The sequence below is a fragment of the Callorhinus ursinus genome, unplaced genomic scaffold, assembly GCF_003265705.2.
Source record: "Callorhinus ursinus isolate GAN/ISIS: 27379988/994484 unplaced genomic scaffold, GSC_fseal_2.0 scaffold16, whole genome shotgun sequence".
Classification (NCBI taxonomy): domain Eukaryota; kingdom Metazoa; phylum Chordata; class Mammalia; order Carnivora; family Otariidae; genus Callorhinus; species Callorhinus ursinus.
The window spans coordinates 10,931,669-10,954,486 of record NW_027397078.1 but is presented as its reverse complement, the minus strand read 5'-3'; the positions used below and the strand labels follow the sequence as shown (position 1 = coordinate 10,954,486).

General features: G+C 41.5%; 1 protein-coding gene across 4 annotated transcripts in view; it reads left to right on the top strand.

Moving 5' to 3' along the window:
- The window catches only part of SYTL5 (synaptotagmin like 5), a 269,646-nt gene that overhangs the window by 165,277 nt on the left and 81,551 nt on the right, over positions 1–22,818 (top strand). For 3 of the 4 annotated variants that reach the window (XM_073901928.1, XM_073901927.1, XM_073901926.1), the window contains 5 exons: positions 3,820–3,935; positions 5,365–5,473; positions 8,590–8,724; positions 19,202–19,343; positions 22,430–22,562. In XM_073901928.1, the coding sequence (XP_073758029.1) occupies positions 3,820–3,935; positions 5,365–5,473; positions 8,590–8,724; positions 19,202–19,343; positions 22,430–22,562 (635 nt within the window). The remainder of the gene's footprint in view (positions 1–3,819; positions 3,936–5,364; positions 5,474–8,589; positions 8,725–19,201; positions 19,344–22,429; positions 22,563–22,818) is intronic. The other variant, XM_025857705.2, reaches the window with a different exon arrangement.

The window sequence follows — 22,818 nt, the reverse complement described above, 5'->3', positions numbered from 1 at the left end:
CCAGGAGTTTGACCTTAAAAAAAAAAAAAATTAGGGCCTAGAAAACTCTGAATACTAAATAATCATTAATGACAAATAATGAGTGTAACTCACTTAGTTTCAGTCAAACTCATTCTTCAGAGTATGACCTAGAGGAAACACCAAATATATTCCAAGCCTTGTATTTTTCAAATATTAGGTTGATGTGACCCAGAGGGATATAAATTGTATGGTGGGTATCATGTTTATTTTCTTTACTCTTTCACCACCCTTTATTCCTATCACTCTGCCCCTAGGGTCCATGTGTCGATGTGTGCGTGCACGCATGTGCGTGATCATAGCGCATCATATGAATTAAAGCCTTGTTATAGCTGGCAACTATGTGTTCTTTTCTGGCAGTTTAGCCAAATGTAAAGAGTATGAGCTTTCAGTATAAATCCTGTTTCTGTCATAGTACCTTTATACCTTTGGCAAGTTATTAAACCCTGGTGAGCTTTGGTTTCCTCATCTGAAAGAGAGAATAATAATAACGACTTCATGATTTAGAGTGAGGATTAGAGACCTGCATTAAGCGCCTAGCACATTCCTTGGTCCACTGTGTACACTCACTAGGTGTTGGCTCCCCGTTCTTCCAACAAGACTCGCAACTACCTCAAGGATCAGAGAACGTGGCAAAGGCACAATCCCAAGAGATTGTTCTGATGTTGTTCAGAGCTCTGAGATGACAAGTGACTCAAGTGCACATCTGAGTTGAGCAAATACAAGGATTATCGTGATTGTTTCTACAAGGATAGCAAGAGGTAATGACTAACAATTCTGGGAAGATCTTATTTGTGTTAGGTGTTGGCAGCAGCTCTAGGCATATATGGTAAAGATGACATGGAGGACCATTTCCTGGGCCATGTAGACAGGTGGTGGCCCACTTCCCCTGTCACATATGAAGCTGCTGTTGGTGTGCTAGCCAGCTTACCCCATATCCCAGAAAGATTTAAAAAAAAAAAAAACCAGAAGTGAGATTTTGGTATGCCACTATTGGGTCATTTTTAATCTCTGATCTCTATTATTTCCCTTGTTTTTTTCTTTTTGTGTAAACTCTGTCCTGTTGCAGACGTTGGCAAACTCTTAAAAACTAAAATTCCAGAGAGTAAATATTATAGACTTTGAAGGCCATGTGGTCTCTGCTAAAAATACTCAACTCTGCATTTATAGTAGAAGAACAGCCAGAGATAATACGTAAACAAATGAGCATGGCTATATTTCAATAAAACTTTACTTACAGATGCTGAATTTTGAATAGAAGTCATATCATTTTCATATGTCATGAAATATTGCTCTTCTGATTTTTTTCCCCAACCACTAAAAAATGTAAAAACCACTCCTAGCTCCCAGACCATACAAAACATGTAGTGGGGTGAATTTTGCCCACACACCATTGTTTGCCAACCTCTGCCCTATTGGTCTCCTGAATTTTCTGTATTTATTTTCTCACAACCTGTGCATACCATATCCTTGATACGTTGAATATTAAATATATGTCTATGTTTGAGTATTGTTTTCCTTTTCTCTTGCCGTCATAACAAATTTAGCAGCTTCAAACAGTGTAAATATATTCTCGCCCAGTTCTGTAGCTCAGAAACCTGGGTTGGCTGGGTCTGTTTCCCTGGTCAAGGTTCACAAGGCTGAAATCAAGGTGTTGCCTGGCTGCACTCCTGTTGGAAGGCTTTGCAAAGATTTGGCTTCCAAACTCACTTTGGTAGACAGAATCTGATTCCTTATGGCTGTAGGAATGAGGCTTCTGTTTCCTTGTTTGCTGTTAGCTAAGAGCCAGCCTTAGCTCCAAGAATCCTTTCTCTCTGGTCCTTGCCTGTTGATTGCTATGTCTCAGAGCCTTCTCAGTGTGTCAGATCTTTCTCCCATTTGGAATCTGACTTCCCATTCTGTAGCATTGAAGCATCACAGATCTGAGTTCCTCCTCTTCTTCCTGATTTTAAGGGCTCCCTAATTACTTTGGGTCCACCTAGATCATCTAGGACAGCCTCTCTATTTTAAGGTCAGCTTATTAGTAACTTTAATTCCATTAGCAAAATGCAGTCAGCAGTACCAAGCATTTGGTGGAATAACGAAGGGACGGGAAATTTGAAGAGACATCTTTTAGAATTCAGAATAGCACGGTTACCACCTCTCTTTCCAACATAAGTAATGATACATGTCTGTGGAGCACTTGAGATGTATCCAGAAATAATTTAACCCATTCAAGCATTTTGTTTTGGTACATTAGATCTTAGATTTGATATATTCCATAAATACTTGGAGGTAGTTGGTAGCTAATCTAGTAGCCCTTGCTTCTCAACAGATGATCCAGCCACTTGGGAGTAAATCTGAGATATACGTGCTATAGGCTTTCCTTTCAGTGAATAATTTGCTCCAAGGGTAACATTTTCACTTTTTTTTCCCCACTAGTGGCACTGTGTTTCATATATAATTTAATTTTTTGTCTTTTAGATTTAGAAGTAGCATTTTAGAGTAATTGCTGGTGGGGAACATGTTGACATATTTTTCTGGGGTGGTTTTTTGAAATTTAGGATCCAGTTATTAATTTCTAAGTCCACTTAGTTGCTGAATCACATGTATATGATTCTTAGGGCTACAAATCTCTAGTTGATCTCAGCTGCTTTTCTTCAGCCACCACATCTGACTTGTCACCAATCTTGCTGTTTCGCAGTGGCCAGAGAATCTATGTTTCTTTTCACCCCTTGGGCCCATCCCTGATATACATCTTCATCATTTCCTATTCTGTCTGTTGCAATAACTTCCTAATTGGCCTGCTTCTGGTTTCTCCTTTGTCCCTATAATGCTCCAGAGATTATATCATTCAGCCTGAGCTTTAGAAAAACTGAGAGTTCATTCCAGCTCCTTAACATGACATCCAAAGATTTCCATTATATGACCCAGTCCTACCTTTCAACCTCTTTTCCATTACAGTCCTCTGTAGACAGTGGTAGTTGAACACTACTGTACCAACACTTCTATAAGCCATGTTCAGAGAATGAGAAATAGGCCTGTGCAACTGGGATAAAGGGTTTGTGTAGTCATTGCAGGCAGGGTGTTTAAAAATGGGCATGGGCATGGTTGTTCAAAGATCCTTCTATTCTACCTTCAACATTCGGTTGATTATGAAATCCAGGCAAGCCCTTCTATTTTCTATATTTTTAATTTATCTCTACTTCCTATATTTTTAATTTATCTCTTCATTTCCCCAGCATGGGTCTTGTCATCTCTCTTCTGGACTATTGCCATGGCCAAACCTGTCTCTTTGTTCCGTTTGCTCTTTACTCTAAGCCGGTCATCATATTACATCAAGGTATCATTCTAAAACAGAGTCTAATTTTGGCCCCTTTGTAATTCAAAACCTTCATTCTTTCCCCATTGTTTCCACTGAAGAGTATTTGCGCACTAATGCAGTGGTTAAGAACTTGAGCCCTAGACCAGACTACTTGGGCTGGGATCCTGGCTCTATCACTTACCAGCTATGTGATATGAGACGTGTCGTTTTATTGCTCTAAGTGTCAATTTCCTCATCTATGAAATGAGCATAATAATGTTTACACAGGGTTGTTATGTGGCTAAAAATATATGAAGTATGAAGAGCAATTAGCAAGTAACTGGTATATAGTATATATTCAAGTAATAGGTAACCATTATAATCATCGTAAAATACTGGAGACATTGAGATAGACTCTATAAATGACTGGCTATTTTTTACTCAACTAGGGATTTTTGGGAGTTAATTATTTGGCCAAATAACTGAATTTCAATGCTCTCCCCTTTTCCCTTGAGCAGACAGTTAAGGATCGTAACTGGTGAGTGGTTTTTTGAAGAAAAGGCAAAGCGTTTCAAGCAAGTCAATGTTCTGGGCACTGATGTAGTCCGACAGTCCATCTTAAGAAGAAGTCCAGGTAATTAAAGCAATTATTTGGTTTCAAAACTGTCTTACTCTTCATTTTGGTGGGCTCCATAATTTCCCTATATATGTTGCAAATGAACATAGTTGAATTTCCTGAATCCCTTAGGTCATTTCAAAACTAAGTAGAATGAAATCTAAATCAGCAATTCATGCAAGGGAAGAGGAAGTCAGTAGAAAATAAAATCCACAGTGATTTTCCATATATTTGACACACTAAGATTTTCAAAGGAGGCATTTATCTTCATCACAGATAGTTCTTTCCCTGAATGCATTTCCAGTATTTTACTAGACATTTAAGAAAGTAACATAAAACAGATGAATTAAATGATTCACATTGTGAAAGCAATCCTTGATTTTTCAACACGAATGTATTTCAATAAAATTGCTTTTAAATGTTCCTTTTACTAATCCAGTGGTTCTCAACCAAGCGATGATACTGTATCCCATGCCCTCCTCCCTCAAGCCAGGGGAGCATTTAGAAACGCAACAACCAGATTGCAATGCCCGAACAGTATTTAGTGGGCAGGAGCCAGAGTGCTAAATGACCTGAATTGCTCAGGACCCTTTCACTCAATGAAGAATTATACTGTCACCCAAAGCAAGTAACACCCTCCCCCCCTTGAGCCTGCTATTCGGTGCATTCAAACGACAGTTTAATTGGTTAAATATCGAGTGAAACTTGTGTTTAGGAGCCTGTTTCTCATGTAGAGCGTAGTAAAGGCAGGGCAAGCATCTTCTGGCCTGTTGCTAGGGCGCCTCATCTTTCATATCCAGAGACAACTGCCCTTGTTTTTAAGTCTGGAAGGTGGAGCTGGGAGGCTTGGGACTGATCCCAGTGTCACTTTTGGGTGTGGCCCTAGCAAGGAAGGGCTTTCCCACGTGGGTAAGATCGGGTCTGATGCCACGCGGGGACAGAATGGAGTAGAGTTAGAATGAAGCAGTTAGTTCTGGCTGTTTTCCCCACTCAAACCTCAGCACCTTTTGGAATGTAGATTCCCTCAAGTCATGAGGTATAGACACAGTGGCTCGCCATCACAGGGAATCTGGTTTATGCACTCAGAATTTGGGTATTGTTAGAATCCCGTCTCTAGGGATTTCGAGTTCTCATGAACCCAGGCTCCTCCGCCCTAAAAATATCTGTAGAGGGATGATGTATCCTTCCTCCATCACAGTCATCCCTAAAAAGCTTATCTCAGCAAACCTCCCACCAGTGAATCCTGATGTTCATCTTCCTTTAACTCCGGAACACTCAGCAGATTAGAAATAACTGTGTGACTAGGAGTCGGGATGGGAATGTTATTGCCAGTTATTATAGACTTCTTTGTCCCGTGCTAACGTAGGAAAGTGAATGACGAATAGAAAATTGCTCTCATTTCTGGCCATTTTGTGCGGAACTTTGTCTTCTGATTGTTTTTAATGAGGAACTGAAGAAATACAAAGTCAAGAGCAACCCCGCCGGGACCCAGAAAAGGCAGACACTTCACCTTCTGCCAGGCAAAAGGCCGGTCGTGACGGACCCAGAAGAAAGGGGTAAGACATACCTTTTCCAAGGGAATAGTTGATCTTTATTCCAGAAACCTCTGAAATGAAGACTCCGTAGTTTTTCAAGTTGGATGTCACTTCAGTGACCCAGAGAAGGTCAACATAACCAACCAAGGCAACATTCTCCTATCATTTCCCTGAGGGAAATGCAGTTTTACTTACTTTTGGTCTTAAATAATTAAAGGTCCCCTTGGACCTGAACCTGTAAAAGTTTTTATTTCATTTGACATATCTGGTCTCGCACTGAATGGCTCTCATTGCTTCGAGGTAGAAACTTTCATGTCAGGGCCAGTCTTGTCTATAAAGATGTGACAACTGGCCTGGTTGTGGAATGTCACCACCCTCCCTCAACCTGAGTGCTGATATAGGGAATATCCAAATGAAAGATTTGTTAATTGGGCTTAAAACTTAATGTCCCCTGTTTAAAATGTGAGCTTCCTTAAGGAAGAAATCACGCTTGGCTACCTCGGTACCTTCATTCAGAAAAGACTTGTCTCAAGTACAGAGAATCAGACTGGGAGGCACAGAGGGAAGCAAGATTCAGGGAAGCACTAGGAAACTGGGGGCATTGGGGCTTCCTCAGGGGAGGAAAGAGGCCCCCAAAGTGCAGGCAGAAAGGACCAAAAGGCCAACTTCTGCTTCCCAGCTCTGCATTTTTCAGCTCTTCATTTCTCAGGCAATGGTTGGTCTGTTTTGTGGCTTAGGTAGTGAGGATTCTAATATCCACCGAGTCACTGCATGATTCTTTCTAGGTAGCATTGCTTTGTTTTCTTTTTTTTTTTTTATTTAAGATTCTATTTATGTATTTGAGAGAGAGGGAATGAGAGAGGGAGAACACGAGAGGGAAGAGGGTCAGAGGGAGAAGCAGACTCCCCGCCGAGCAGGGAGCCCGATGCGGGACTCGATCCTGGGACTCCAGGATCATGACCCAAGCCGAAGGCAGTCGCTTAACCAACTGAGCCACCCAGGTGCCCCATTGCTTTGTTTTCTTAGCAGGAAGCAATGTGAGAGTGCTAGTACTGAGCCTTTCTCTGGCTCTAGAGAAAGTCTGGTTTGGTTTGGTTTTGGTTTTGGTTCTTAGAATCGTGAACTGTGAGTGGGAAGGAAGCCTAAATATTCTGTAACTCAGACACTCATGACTAACTATGTCTTCGTTAATTAGCAGAGGTGAGTGTGAGAGAGAGAGAGAGAGCCTGGAGTGACTGACCATACATCCCACGTGTCGATCCTTCCTCCCAGGTTGAATCCATTTGTCGCCCTTCAGAGCTCCCACAAGGCCGTGTGCCTGTGTATCACTCATTACTTTGTAGTCGGACGCCACACCCCGCTCCCCAGCCCCAGCACACACTTAACTATGAGCTCCCTTAGTGCTGGACTTGTGGCTTTTGTTTTTTCTTTCTTTCTTTTCATGGTATAGCCTCCAGCATGGTGCCTGGCTCATTGGAAATAATCAGTGGCTTGACTGAACAAGCCACTCAGAGCCCACAAGTGCTTGTAGGGGCTGTAATTTGCACACCCTAGCCCAGGCTTCACTGCGTAGGTCACAGAACGATGACCTTGGAGCCAGGAGACAAGAAGTAACCCACCAGCACAATGAATTGTATACACTCTGAATTAAAAACAGTCACAGCGCTGGACTGCAGCCTGCGGGAACTCAAAACTGAGGTCTGATATGTCTTCAACAACTATAACAGCTAGTTGGGTAGAAAAGGTTCACGCCTGGAAAGTTAATATGTATAGAAGAAGTTCGGGAAAGTGTAAGATGACAATAGGAGCTACCTGAAAGCCTTTCTAAATGAAAACGAGGTGCTAATTCACTATAAGAGAGATCATAAGGCAAGAAATAATTAAGTAAATCTTACATAAGGGGCTCAGATAATCAGTGTTGGGAGGTCACAGAGACCATTGGGAAAGACATCAAACTGTAAGTGTGACTAGATGGGGACCTTGAAAAATGGGCGGGGGTCCAGGATAGCAAAAGGTGGGAAAGAGTGATTCCACACGGAAGAAACAGCTTAAGTAGAAGAATGGATGTGGGGTCATGTGCAAGGGGGTTCTGAGAGCAGCACAGATTCAAATTAAGTGCTGTTCTCACCAAAAAATGTTACTTTCCAGTTAGATTGAAGCTTCTGACACTTTGACAAGACACTCTTGATATATCTTTGAAACAGAGACGTCTTGGCAGCTTCTATTAAGATTGTCCCCGTACCTTTGGAATACATTTTTCCCCCTAGAAAAGTAGAATATAAGGTAAATGAACTGCCTTCTCCCAGTGCTGTCACAACAAGAATATAGCTTTGCTTCTTTATTAAAGTATATTTGAAAACCCTCATGTTTTGGGCACTCAGTAGCCCGGATTGTGACTCAAATCTCAGTTCGTGAAAAGCTATTTTTGTTCAAGTTCTAAATAATTTAGTAAAATGGCAACAGAGTCGGATTTCATCTTACATGAGACACTCCATTGTTCAGACTTCACTCCCACGGGGAGAAATGTCATGAAAGATAGAAAGATGGTTTCCACCGCCTGGGTTTAGTCATTCATTCTGCAAGAATTGATTGGGTTCTCGTGTGTGCCAGGCATCACTCTCGGCTCAGGGGAGCTGGTAGGAAACCAGCAGGGCAGAGTTGTTGTTCTCATGGAGCTGTAGTCTAATCAGTGGCCACCTCAGTTTGTCCCAGAGGATCATTTTAGCTCCCTTCTCTGAGCAAGGGGAGTTCAGGCTCCCTATTCTTAGCATCCCTGAATACAGGCTCAACCCAGGCGATGTTTCTCCATTCTCAGGTGACAGTGGGGAGTTCCAAAGCTGATGGTCTTTTCCCTAGCAGGGACAGAGGCCTGGTCTCCCAGCAAGTGGTATGGCCTGGGGAGAATATGATAACGGCCCCTACCCTCACCCTTGACAGCATACTGCAGAGGCACTGGGTACTCCCCCGGAACCTCTCAGCCCCAAGGCCGCTTTATTGAAGAATTATTTACTTTTGAGAATATTAGAAACGGTATTCCTTTTTTTTTTTTTTAAGAAATGGTATTCTTGAAAGGTTATTTTAAAATGTCTTTTCTCTTATGTTACCTTTTAAGTATAGACCTACTTATATAATTTCAGATTTCTTCTGAGCAAGTTCAGATCAGCAACCAGAGGAGAAATCATAACTTTAAAAACGGAAAGTGGGCGAAGCTACAGCTTGGACTTAGACAGCCAAAACTTTCGGAGTTTAAAGTCGGTCCCTGGTTCGGACAGGTAAGGCACATACAGATTGGATAGTGGGAGAGCCCGAGAAGGAGGTTGATGTATTTCCATTCGAACACTGCTTCTAGGTACCTGTAAAATACTGATGGGTATTAAAGAGGGCACGTTCTGCATGGAGCACTGGGTGTGATACGCAAACAATGAATCATGGAACCCTACATCAAACACTAATGATGTAATGTATGGTGACTAACATCACATAATAAAATAAAATTAAAAAAAAATGTTACCTCTTGGAGAACTCCCAACATAATATGAAAAGACAGGAGGGTATTTTTTTAATTGAAATGGAAAGCACTTACCCTTCTGGAATTACAGCTATCAGAATCATCTGTGTAACCTGTAGGGATGAGACTTGATGTTTTGGGACTTAGGGCTGTGGTGTGAATGGAGGTGTACAGGGAAAATAAATTCTCATTGATTTCTTGATCTTCTTTCTGCTTAAGCTTCTGAAAAAGAAAGCTCGGAGCACACACACACACACGCACACACACACACACACATATGTATATATATGTATTTCTTGCAGCTTTTAAAATAATTATTAATAATTTCATCACTCGAATTGCCCCAGAGAATTTCCATAAATTCCACTTCTTTCTAGTTCCACCTCGTCTAACTCGTCCACAATGGGGCCAAGTGAGAATCGTCTATGCACAGTTATCACCTTGTCAAGAAAAGCAAAAAGAAGGGGTAGCCAAGAGCATAGTCATTTCATATCAGGCTGGATTTTCTTTATCCTGTCGGGGCATAAGTCAAGGCTTATTTTTGCGATGAATGTATTATCAAAGGCCATGAGGAGAAAAAAGATCTACCCTCATGTTTCACTTGTTTGTCCAAATGTTAACTCCCCTTTGTTTTCTTGGAGCTGCAGTAATTCTGCAAAGCCGAGGAGTGAAGCCTCCTCAGGTTATGCAAGCCGAATTGAATTCTCCCCTGTAATTTATTTTACAATATGGAACACCAAATCCCCCTAGAGAGGACTCTGTTTTGACTATTCATTTTTTTCCCCGTGGTGACTCTCCATACCTGCTGCTTTTTTCTCTATAGCATTGCTGCAAGTATTGCACTTTATGTAAAACCACACAGAAAAAAAAAAAGGAAGTAGAAAATAAATCATGTATCATCCACTATCAAAAGATCGTCACTACATTCAGTATTTTTCAAATTTTCAAGAATATAGATATACTTCCTTTATGATAAAAAAAAAAATTCAAACCCTGGTTGCTTTTGTCCTTGAAATAGTTTCCTTTGACTGACCTTGGGGTAGCCACATGTCAAGTTCCACAGAATCTTTCTATAAAAGTCTCATTTTTGTTTTTGGTTGTTGTTGAACTCCTGACTCTCCGACAGTGCTCCAGATTATTTAGAGACGATAAGCAACTAGTTTAGTGTTGTTATCTTTGCCCAGCCTCTTGGGGACTCCATGGAGGAGCCATGTTGGCAAAGACTTCAAGCTGGCTCTTCAGAGGGGCCAATATATATAAAAAGAGGAAAGATAGGATTCTTGTAAAAAATTTTTTAAAAATCTCCTGACCCAACCAACAGGTTATTCCATTTTAAATTAATTAGTCGTCAGGTTACTCAATAAGAATAAGGGGCATGCTCTCTAGTATCACAGTGCTTTTGCTGTTCTTCCAGAATCCACCTGCCTGGGTTTATTTCTCGTGTGTTATCTACTGCTGGGTGTAAATAATCATTCAGTTATAAAGCCATATGGACCTGTTTCACCAAACACTGGTGTATTGACCCAGGATTTTCTTGTTCTTGTGAAAGGAGGCAAAGTAGCCTTGATCTTTTAAATCTTAAGTACCTGAAATGGTTTCTAGATCAGAATATAGTAGTCAGAGATGCTTTGGCTTAAGCATGCCAAGAACAATGTTTTCCCATTAAGAAAGATGGGGGGGAGGAAGCTGTTTGGGAGATCAGTAGAGCAAAATGTTCTTTTCCTAGAACGTGCATTTATCAAAGTGATGACTCATTAATGGACTGCCACAGTGAGATGAGTTACATCATCCCAAAATTATTCCTTAGAAAGTTGGGCAGGAAGTAGCCCATCTTTTCTCAACTCTCATCACCAAAAGACGTTAGCTCCTTTTTGTTTGCTTGAAGCTGCAGTAATTCCGCAAAGCCAGTAAAACTGGCAGGCTTTCTTTTCTCCTTAGGTTTTGCAAGCAAAACTGCATTCTCTCCCGTAACTTCTTTTCGAATATGGAACACCAATTTCCCTAAAGAGATTCTCAAACCCAGTCTCTTTTGTCTAGTACCTGAGCCCGCTTAGCAATGAATTCCCCTTTCTCCTCCACAATGCCTATTTCTTCATGGTTCATTGCTCTTTTTCTGCAGCAGCCGGCCTTGGGCATTCTTGTTTAAAACTCCTATCATACCAGAGTGGAAATGATGTTTTACCAGATGCCTAGTTGACTTTCTTTTTAGGAGTTGGAAAGCAGGGGAAAAGTCTGAATGGGTTAAGCAAGGCCCAGCAGCCTCCCAGAAGGACATGGCAAATGGCTCTTCACTTGTTGCTAGGGCCTTGACAGATGAGGCAGAGGAGACATTTTGTTAAAGGAATATGCACGTGAGCTATAATTAATAACAAAATGCCCTTCAGGGCAGTGATCTCTAATCCCTTTTACATGGTGATGAGGTGTCAGTGTGGTCTAATTTGTGAGATATCTACCTGAAGTCCTGCTCACCCAAAAACAAACCCTCAGACAAGGATTCATGAAGTGAGTGGTTTATTACTGAAATGATTCCAGGAGAAACCAGTACAGGAGGAATGGAAGCAGAATCAAGAAGGGAAAGAACCCAAGCAATGCGTTATCTCAGGTGTGGCCAAATGTGAAAACTCAGCTTGATCCTGCAAAGAATTCTGGATTATGAAGAGTGTCTCTGAGTTTTTCCCTTTTGAGGAGCTGGACCATCATTGCCCTCCTCTACCAATTAGTCATTGACTATGGACTCCTTTGGAGAGGGTTTCCAGATTTAGGGACTAAAGATACAGGATGGGTGCCCAGGTAAATCTGAATTTGAGATAAACAACTTTTTAAAAAGTTGACATCCGGAGAGCCTGGGTGGCTCAGTCGGTTCAGCGTCTGCCTTCAGCTCAGGTCGTGATCCCAGGATCCTGGAATCGAGTCCCACACTGGGCTCCCTGCTCCGCGGGGAGCCTGCTTCTCCCTCTCCCTCTGCCTGCTGCTCTGCCTGCTTGTGCTCTCTCTCTCTCTGTCAAATAAATAAATAAAATCTTTAAAAAATAAGTAAGTAGGTAAATAAATAAGTTGACCCCCGTGAAATATTATTTTCATTTATATACTATATAAATATTAGTATATTTTTATACTAAAAAGTATTCATTGTTTGTCTGAAATTCAGATTTAACTAGGAGTTCTGTATTTATTTGACAACTCTAACCATGAGGGTCAGGGGAGACCCACTCCAAAGCATCCTAAGCCCCTGTGCTAAAGGGCAAATCTTTGAAGGCCATAGGTGCAAGTCATTAGCGGGAAAGCACTCCGAAGCTGGACATGGGCACGCAGAGCTGGTATGAGTGATCTGACCGGATCTGGGTGGGACATCAACAATGTTCCCTAAGAAAACAAAGGAAAAATGGAACTTTGAAGTTGAAAGTCACTCTGCTCAGTAAAAAATGGATGAAGGATGATGCTTTGTTTCTTAGCAGCATTTCTGTCATCACACTGGAGAATATGGCAAGCATATCAGATTCACAAGAGTGTTTACTTAGACTGTGACCATATCAGTGGGAGTAACACGAGGTCTGGAGTTGCCATACATGTCTTCAGCTAGAAACTTCTATTTATACCTCACATCATCCCTTTTTACTCATCCTTTGCCCACCATGCACACCTACCTTGATTTGGGTTCCCCCAGAACAGACCCTGAAATAAGGATTCTAGAGCAAGTAATTTATTTAGGATGTGGTCTTGGAAACCCAAGGGGAGTGGGGAAGTGATCCAGGGAAGAAAAGGAAGCCAAAAAGAGGGTGTCATTAAGCCAGTTACCTCTGTGGGCAACCAGAGCTCAACCTCAGTGGACAACTGTAGGAAACAGTGTGCAACACACCTCAGAATTATCCAGTCATGAGACTGGGAATCTGGGGTATGTCTACACCAGCTCCCTGTTAATCACTGGTTGAGGACTTATTCTCGGGCACTAACTCTCTGGCACTTGGGACTTGTTCTGCACACAGGCACTCCATGCTCTGGTGATCCAAAAAAGTCTTTGGGCATAGGGTTGTGGCTGTTCCCAGTCAACAGGATTCTGCGGGTAGAGATGAGGGCCGAGGGGAAACAGGTGGGGGCGCTGCCGTCTGCTACAGCATCCCTCCCAGACCACTCTCGTCCCTCCTCCAAAGGTGCAGTTTGTCAGACCACCAGTTGCTCCACCCCTGATTTCTGTTTACTTTATAGACATGTGACTTTCCTTTTTATACTGACAGTAATGTTAGGAGTTATAGAGACTTGGTAGTTCAGCCAGACTCCTGATGTTATACTTCGGTTGGATCACAGCTGGGTTCTTGACTTGCCTCGTTCTTGTGGTCAAATGATTGTAAGCCCAGAGACACCTCCTTACCATCTGTTTCTCCAGTTGTTGCCCAAAGATTCACTGCCCTAACGTGTTCTGTTTCAGTGAACTAAATTTAACACATTTCTCTCCTTCAGTATAATAATTTTTTTTCCACTCAGGTGTGTTATGTGATATGTACTTTCTCAGGGTCACTAAGATACAATAATGGCCTTTCTTCTTCACTGAGGAGTAGAGGTATATGACTTGCTCATCTGTGAGTTTTATTTATACAGATAAATTCAACACACGGTTCTGTCCGCATTATTGACTTGGTACTGTATTCCACATGGTAATTAAATGTGGAAGTGTTTAGACAATGATACCATTCTACCCCTTCACGAACTTCTCAAACTTTGTCAGAGAAGACTGGGACAACCAAATAATTTCAAGACAATATTGTATCATGTTAAAAAGATGTTCTGTGGCTATGGAAAAACCAGAGAGAGGCGTTTATCCTTTCAGAGGATTCAGGGAAGCTTCATGGAGATGACCTCTAAGCAGTTTTAAGGGACAAGGAGGCCTTGGCCCGGTGAACAAAGAATGAAACAGAGGAACAGAGCACAAGGAACAAGCAGGGGGAGGAGCAGAGGCAGAGGGAGAAGGACAAGCAGGCTCCGCAGGCTCCCCACTGAGCGTGGAGCCCGATGTGGGGCTCAGTCCCAGGACCTCAGGTCATGACCTGAGCTGAAGGCAGATGCTTAACCGACTGGGGTGCCTTGGGTCTGGGGATTTTTAAAAGCTTCCCCAGTGTTTCTGATATGAAGCAAAGGATGAGGACCACCCATCTCCCATAAGACTGTTGAGAAAGACAAAGCATTTTGGGATCACCAAAGACTGAAAAGTTGAACTGTGTTCACCTTTTTTTCTCTTTTCTTCCTCATTTTTAACATCTCTTTCCCATTTAATGGGATCACCTCACTTTCTAACTGCCACCTCCCTTGCTCTGCTTACATATCCATTTCAGATCTGATTAACTGAAAAAAAAAAAGGTAGGAGAGCACATAAACCACAGAAAGAATATTGTGCAGTCTCTGTGTCATGATATGCACTAGCAGTGAGTGTTAGTGTTTCTCAGATTAATGCTGCTTTTTGGTTGATCTTCCTTAGGGGAGTACTCATTTAACCATGCAGGCACAGACTCAACATTGTCAGCCCACTCCGGGAAGGTTGCATCCTGGGAAATGCTTTTCAGACTACAACTCCTGGGAGACAATTACATAATCCACAAAGGCAACTCATTAAATTATAGTCTCTCTCCCCTATCCTCAGGTCCTTTAACTAAAAACAGGTTTATCTAGGAGCACCTGGGTGGCTCAGTCGGTTAAGCATCTGACTTCAGCTCGGGTCATGATCTCAGGGTCCTGGGATCCAGCCCTGTGTCAGACTCCCTGTTCAGTGGGAAGTCGGCTTCTCTCTCCTCCCTCTGCCCCTCCCCCTACTCATTCCCTCTCCCTCCCTCTCTCTCTCTCTCTCAAATAAATAAATACAATCTATAAATAAATGAAGGAAGGAATGAATGAATGAATGAATAAAAATAGATATATCTAGAAAGCCATTATCAAGATTTGGGGCCAGCATGAGATTAGAGATAACAAAATGGAAGACTTTTAAAGTATATGTCATAAGCTAAAGTAAATGAAACTGTTTCCTTCTCTAGGAAACGTGTCTTTCAAGTAACCTGGAATATCCCAGCTCCCTAGGCAATGTCCTGTCCCCACATTTTGGGCCCTATTGGAACAGGAAAAATAGCATCTCTTTCTTGGCAGTTTCTCTTTAAGTAAATTTTAGCTTGAAGTTTTGTTGACACTGATTTCTAATACTTACACTTTAAGTATCAATAACATATCTGAATCAAAAATAGCTCTTTCAGGGATGCCTGGGTGGCTCAGTTGGTTCAGCGTCTGCCTTCGGCTCAGGTCATGATCCCAGGGTCCTGGGATCGAGTCCCACATCGGGCTCCCTGCTCCGCGGGGAGCCTGCTTCTCCCTCTGCCTCTGCCCCTCTCCCCTGCGTTAGTTTTAGGCGTGCAACAGTGATTCAACCCCTCTCTCCGTTATGCTGTGCTCACTGGAGCGGTAGCTCCCACCTGTCACCACACAACACTTGTTACAGTACCGTTGACAGTACTCCCTATGCTGTACCTTTTACTCCCGTGACTTCCTCACTCTCTACCTGGAAGCCTTTATCTCCCACTCTCCACTCATTTTGCCCATCCCCTCCCTTCCAACCACCAGTTTGTTTTCTGTATTTATAGGTCTGATTCTACTTTTTGTTGTTGTTGTTTATTCCTTTGTTTTTTAGATTCCACATAGGACTGAAGTCACACGGTATTTTTGTTTTTCTGATTGACTTATTTCACTGAGCATTATACCCTCTAGGTCCATCTCTGTTGTCACAAATGACAAGAGCTCATTCTTTTCTATGGCTGAATAATATCCCATTGTGTGGGATAGGGAGGAGGACATCCGTGAAGTCATTCCATATTAGTCGATGTTAACTCAACCGCCTCTACCTCTCGTTTAGATGCGAAAGCCTCTCAAATTATGAAGACTATTAGTATTAACACATCTTTTTTATCCATTCATCTGCCAGTGGTCACTGGGGCTGCTTCCATGTCTTGGCTATTGTAAATAATGCTGCAGTACACATAAGGGTGCATATGTCTTTTTGAATTAGTGTTTTGGTTTTCTTTGGGTAAATACCCAGTAGTGGAATCACTGGATCATATGGTGGTTCAGCTTTTAATTTTTTGAGGAACCTCCATACTATTTTCCACGGTGGCTGCACCAATTTACATTTCACCAACAGTGCACGAGGGTTCCCTTTTCTCCACAATCCTGGCCAACTCTTGCTATTTCTTGTCTTTTTGATTCTAGCAGTTCTGACAGATGTGAGGTGAGATCTCATTGTGGTTTTGATGTGCCGTTTCCCTGAGGATGAGTGATGGTGAGCATCTTTTCATGTGTCTGTTGGCCATCTGGTTGTCTTCTTTGGGAAGATGTCTGTTCAGGGCCTCTGCCCAAAAAGTAACCTCTTTCTTAATTGACATTTAAACTTCTTGAATTTAGACTTGAGGAAGGCTTTATCCTCCTCCTATTTAAGTGGCAAAGATGTATGTATTTCATGTCATATTTTATATAACATCTAAAAGAGTTGGCATCCAAATATTTATGATATTCTGCCTCATTAGGCTAAATTTTTTTAGTCTAACAAACTGAAACAACCAGCTGAGAGGAAAATATTTTTGAGAAGCTCACAGTAAATGTCAGGGACAAATGTGAAATTCTATGTCATTTTTGAGATAATGATTCCGGCAACAATTTCCAATAGCTGACTTATAGCCGTAAGATTTTTTTTCTTATTACAGGATAGCCTTTTGAATGTCATCACCACAATTAATCAGCTTCTGCCAGAGCTTCTACATAAGTAGGACTTTTGGTTCCAGCAAAGCCGATCCATGATGTGGACTTTTTCAAAACCACCTGGGTCAAGGAAAACTTTAGGACAGGCACAAGCAGCTGTATCTACATGGGTCCCTTTGGATCATAACTTCTTGGCTCATTTCTGAGAGATTCATGTCTATCCTTTCCTTTTTTCAGGGAGATTTTACCTAAAATAGTAGGGAGAGAGATTTTTGTGGTAACGTTGTTCTGAGAGTAGAGAACCTACTGTCATAGCACAGCATTACTGGGTAGGTCTCTAAAACCTTTCTACGTAGGACTTCTAAGATGAGCAAAATCACTTGGATGGTTTAACTGTTGTCAAGTGTAGAAGTGTAGCCCCTGAGGGAGGAGGGCTCAGGAAATTTACCAAGGAACTTATAATTGCAAATTATATCAATTTATTTGATCACAAAACTTTACATTCTCTTGTGATCAGAATCAAGACACAGTCCTAGACCCCTCCTGAGCAATCTACAGTTAATTCAGAGGGCCATCTCTAGAAGAAGAAGCCAGAGACTGCTACCTAGGGGTGCCTGGGTGGCTCAGTCAGTTAAGCATCTGCCTTTGGCTCAGTTCATGATCCCGGGGTCCTGGGATCGAGTCCCACATCGGGCTCCTTGCTCAGCAGGGAGTCTGCTTCTCCCTCTCCCACTCCCCCTTCTCGTGCTCTCTCTCTCTCTCTCTCCCAAAGAAATGAAGCAAAGAATGCTACCCAGAGAATTTTTAGTTCTCTTAATCAGATTCTAAGAAACTAACTCCCAGCTCTCTGATCCTTGGATTATTTTCTGCTTGATAGCTCCTTCTATCAATGTAGAACCTGCCTGGTTGTATCAATTTGATCTTGGTGAAATGCTGAGTAAGCAGTATGAGCAACTGGAATGAGCACAAGCTTTGGGTAAGCAGGCAGGTCTCAGTTTTTATCCTGACTTTACTACATACTAACTGTGTGAGAGCGTGGGTAGTGGTGGTGTGTGTTGTGTGTGGACACGGACACGTGTGTGCATTTATGGAATAATTGCTTCACCTCTCCAAGACTCAGTTTTCTCATCTTTAAAAGAAGACTATTGGTATTTTTTAACAGGGAATTTGGAGAATAGAGAGTGTCAAACGCCTAGAAAATACTCAGTAAATGTTAGCTTCTATTTGCATAATTATGGAGGGTAGTGGTAACTAGTTGTATCAGTCAGGGCATATTTGATTTGCTTTTAGTGGCTTCTCTGGCACACAGTCTTGAAAAACTTATGAGCTGTAGTTGATAGCTGCGGTGATCAATGCCAGCTCTTTCTCCTGCCAGATTTGTCTTCCAGTAATGTCACATGCACAGTCAGACATTCTTTAAAAAAACAAACAAACAAACACCCTTTCTCTGTTCTTTTGCATATCTTTTTTGATTGCCTTGACTGTTCTAATCACTATTAACTATCACTGCGAGGCTTTAAACAGTAAAATGTTTATTATTATAGAGGCACTTATAACTTACTAAATAATAAATAGAAGAGGGAAATTCACAAAGGCTTCTATTTTACCACTTAGTGTATTTTGTGCTCACCAAGGATAAAGAATAAAATAGAACAAGCACTTCTCTTAAACTCTATTTTATCGACACTTACACTTATGAAACTCCATGTAATGAGAAAATTGTGTTCACCTCAAAGGCAAGAACTATTTTTTTTATTAATCATTATTGAATGGAATTGAATCAGTTTTAGCAAACAAAGTGAGTCAAGCCCATTTACCAAATGTCAGTATTTTTATACCACATTTATTAAATGTGCACCATGAGTCAGACCCTGAAACAACACAGAGAAATACAACATAATTTCCGCTCTTTGATTAAATATGTACTGAGTGCCTCCTTTGCACCAAGGCATTATGAAGGTAGTGGAGATATCATGGTAAATATGAACTCTGTCCCCAGGGAGTTTAGGTTGAAAGAAGAACCAAGGCCCACGTAGGTGGATCACTTGAGGAGCCAAATAAGACATCCTGTAGTCAAGGACTGCACAGTTTGGCAAAGACTGTAAGTCAATAAGAATTGAGCAGAGCAGAGGTTGACAAGGCTTGCAAATGTCAGGAAAGTCCTGATGGCGGAGGCTGGACTTCAGCTGGGCCCTGAAAGGTAGGGAAGATTTGCATAAACAGGGAGTGGCAAATAGAGCATACCAGAGGGAGAGAATGTGAGCAAAAGCCTTAGAGGTAGATGCCGAAGCCAAGAGCCACGAGTGTGGTGAGTTGAGAGGACAGCAAGGACCCTGTCCGGGCTGAGAGAATGCTGGTGAAGAGTGGGAAATAAAGGTGGAAAGGTAGAGCCAAGCTCAATTACAAAAACGCTGGAGTCAGACAGATGGGCTTGAACCTAGTGAGTGAGTCTTCGAGGAAGAGAGCGACATGGTAGCTGCTCACCTTGTTAAAGTCAGAATATTCTTTCTCTCATTTAGGGGAAGCACTGGTTCATCAGATCTGAATGACCAGGAAGCTGGCCCCGCAACCCCGAAGAGTAGCCGGAGCAGTGGTGTGACCCCCGTCACTCAGAGGTCACCAGCCCCAAGCATGCACAGTGTGACCTCAGTCAGCATTAGAGTAAGTACCCAAATGGGAAAGGACCCCCAGCTTCTGAGACCTGACCTCACCATCATGGCCTGGTTGGGTTTGAGTTCTCTGTATCTCGAAGCGTGCTATTTATGCTATTTAGTTGTACAAACGTCTTTTTCAGGACTGAACCTCCTATATCCTTAGCTCCTGGTGGGAAGCCAGAAGTGTGAAGCAAAGGGAAGGAGCAGGTTCAAAGGTGGTGGTTATATGGTTTAAACAAAACAGAAATCACGTTTAGAAGTCTCCGCTTTTGATCCTCCATGTTATTTGTCAAGATGTTCAGAAGCTGACTGGACTAGACATTTTCCAGACTGGTTTAAATCAGGAAAAGTAGAGTCTTGGAATTTTTTAATAGTTTTTCATTCTATAAAACTGCTAAAATTCGGGATCAACACATAACAAAGACTTAAATTGCATTATACATAAAATATATATGAACGTGGAAGTTGTTCTTTTGAACGAATGAGCATCTAGATTTTTTGGTTAGGCAGGAAACTCCATACATGTAGCCGACATCTATATTTAAGAAATCTTGGTCCTGGTCAGGCAAAGATTGTAGTAAGTGAAAGAATTAGCCATGCAGGAGTCTGTAGCAAGGTGCCCCTTTGGGCAGGGACAGCACTGATATTTAGCAGGTACACATACAGGGAAAGCTGTTCCAGTTACTTACGGCTGGTCTCTGTCTTCGGTGGTTAGTGCCCTTGTTCAACCAGCATCTAAAATATTTTTAATGCCCCTGGAGAAACAGCCAGCGCTAAGACTCTGAAGTGGGAACATGCCTGGTATGTTCAAGGAAGAGCAAGAAGGCCAGTATGGCTGTTGCGAGTGAATAAAGGGAGGAGGACTAGGAAGTGAGCCCAGAGGGGTAACGGGGCCAGACTGCTGTGTGCATTTTGACATATAGTTGGAATAAGGTGAGGACAGTTGGAGGGTTTTGAGCAAGTGTGGCTTTTCTTTTTGGTCATTTTTTTGTTTTTCTGTTTTTATTAAGTTGTTTTTTTTTTTAACTCCAGTATAGTTAACATACAGTGTAATATTAGTTTCAGGTGTACAATATAGTGATTCAACAGTTCCAATCATCACCCAGTGCTCATCATGATAAGTGCACTCCTTAATCCAAAATATATAAAGAACTTATACAACTCAACACCCAAAAACCAAAAAATCCAATTGAAAAATGGGCAGAGGATGTGGCTTCTCTTTACACGGGACCTGGGGGCTGTGCTGAGAAGCATTTGTAGGGGAACCAGTGGAGAAGCCAGGAGGCCAGTTAGGATGCCATTGTCTTACTGCAGGTGAGAAACTAGGCTTTGGAACAAGGAGATAGAAGGGGAGGTTGTGAATGCTGTGCACTGTTGGTGGGAATACGAATCGGTACAACCATTGTGGAAAACGTTATGGAGGTTTCTCAAAAAAATTAAGAGTAGAACTACCATATGATCCAGTAATTCCACTACTGGGTATTTACCCAAAGAAAACCAAAACACTAAATTCAAGAAGATATCTGCACCCCTATGTATATTGTATCATTATTTACAATAGCCAAGATATGGAAGCGACCCCAATGTCCACTGATAGATGAATGGATAAAGAAGATGTGTGTACACACACACACACACACACACACACACACACACACACACACACAATGGAATATTGCTTAGCCATAAAAAAGACTGAGATCATAGCATTTGTGACAACACTAGATGGACTTAGAGGGTATTATGCTAAGGGAAGTAAGTCAGACAGAGAAAGACAAATACCATATAACTTCACTTACATGTGGAATATAAAAATCAAAATAAATGAACAAACTGGGACAAAACCAGAAACAGACCATTGTATATTAGGGAACAGAGGGGTGGTTGCCAGAGGAGAGGGGAATGAGGGATGGGTGAAATAGGTGAAGGGGGTTAAGACGTACAAACTTCCAGTTATAAAATAAATAAGTGGTGGAGATGAAAAGTAGAGGATAGGAAATAGAGTCAATAATATTGTAATAACATTGTATGGTGACAGATGGTGACTACACTTATTGCGGTGAGCATTGCATACTGTATACAATTGTTGAATCACTGTGTTATCTACCTGAACCTAATATACTATGTGAACTTCAATAAAACTAGTCAATATCTAAATACTGAATATAAAAACTAAATATTTATTTGAAATATCAACTCTTCCTATAATGCAACTTCAGAAATATAAATCACGAACTTAAAAAAAAAAGCAGAGGCTATGAACAGTCAGATTCTATAAATATTTTTAAGGAAAAGCCAAAAGGCATTCACACAGATTGAATAATAATAGAAGATTTCTTTCAATACTTACAGTCTGAATTGTACTTGCTGATAAGGTAAAAGGCATATTTAAAATTTCGTAAATATTTATCCTAAGCTCAGCAAGCAGTACTTACTGTTCAGTAGCCAGAAAAGTGCATGGGTAGTTGATGATTCCCCTTACTTCTTGGCAACCGAACAAGGAATGATATTCAAAATATTTAGTAACTGATATGGCTGAGGCACTGAGCAATCAGCCGGACTCTGGCCCAAGGCTGGGGCAGTATCCTGGGGGCCCTTCTATGCCATGTGTTAACCTGGATGTGGATCATGGTCTTCTGTTAAATGGGGGTAGAGGAGGTAGGGGGTGGTTGAGGAAACAGGGTGTGGAGAGTGGGAATAAACACAGGACCAAACAGAGTACTAAGCTTGAGTATTACTCTGGGGATGTGAAGCTAGCCAGATTCTTATATATAGTTCATGTAAGATTGGAGGTACTTATATCATCTTTCTTGCCAACCATGTATTAGAACACACACGATTTTGTGAATGAAGAATTATTTTGAACTTTTGTGCTACTTAACAAACCTCTTGGGATAGGTTTTATAGAGCAATTACTGATAGTAAACTTTAGAGTTATATGGACTCCTGATGAGGATCCCCCCCAAATGTCAACTAGCTCCTCCTAAAGAGAAATACAATGCGAATATGGTTATACTGAAGTATATTCATATGGGAGCCTTTTAAAGTAAATTACAGTCATTATAATTTTTTTTTTCATTTTTACTTTGTGAGAAGGAACGCGGTTTTGAAAATTCCGTGGATTTGGCTGCCATTGAAAGCACGTGTGAGGACCTCACAAAGAGTCATCGCAGAAACGTTTCTGGTACACCTTCCATAGCGGTGTCTGAGATCTCCCTCTCCTCAGGTAGGTATTTACAGCATGATTACTCTTTAAAAAAAAAAAAAAAAAGACTAAATCGTTTCAAATTAACTGCCTTGTGTGACATTAAATGAATGTTCCATGTTTTAGAAAATAACCGTTTGTTCTTTGACCCATCATGTAGGCCCGTTCCATAAGAACAGCTTAAATGTGGACCCAGGTAATGCCCTGAGCCTCTTGCATTCGTGCAAAATCCATTTATTAAGTGTATACACTTGTCAGTCATCACTGCCACTTTTCA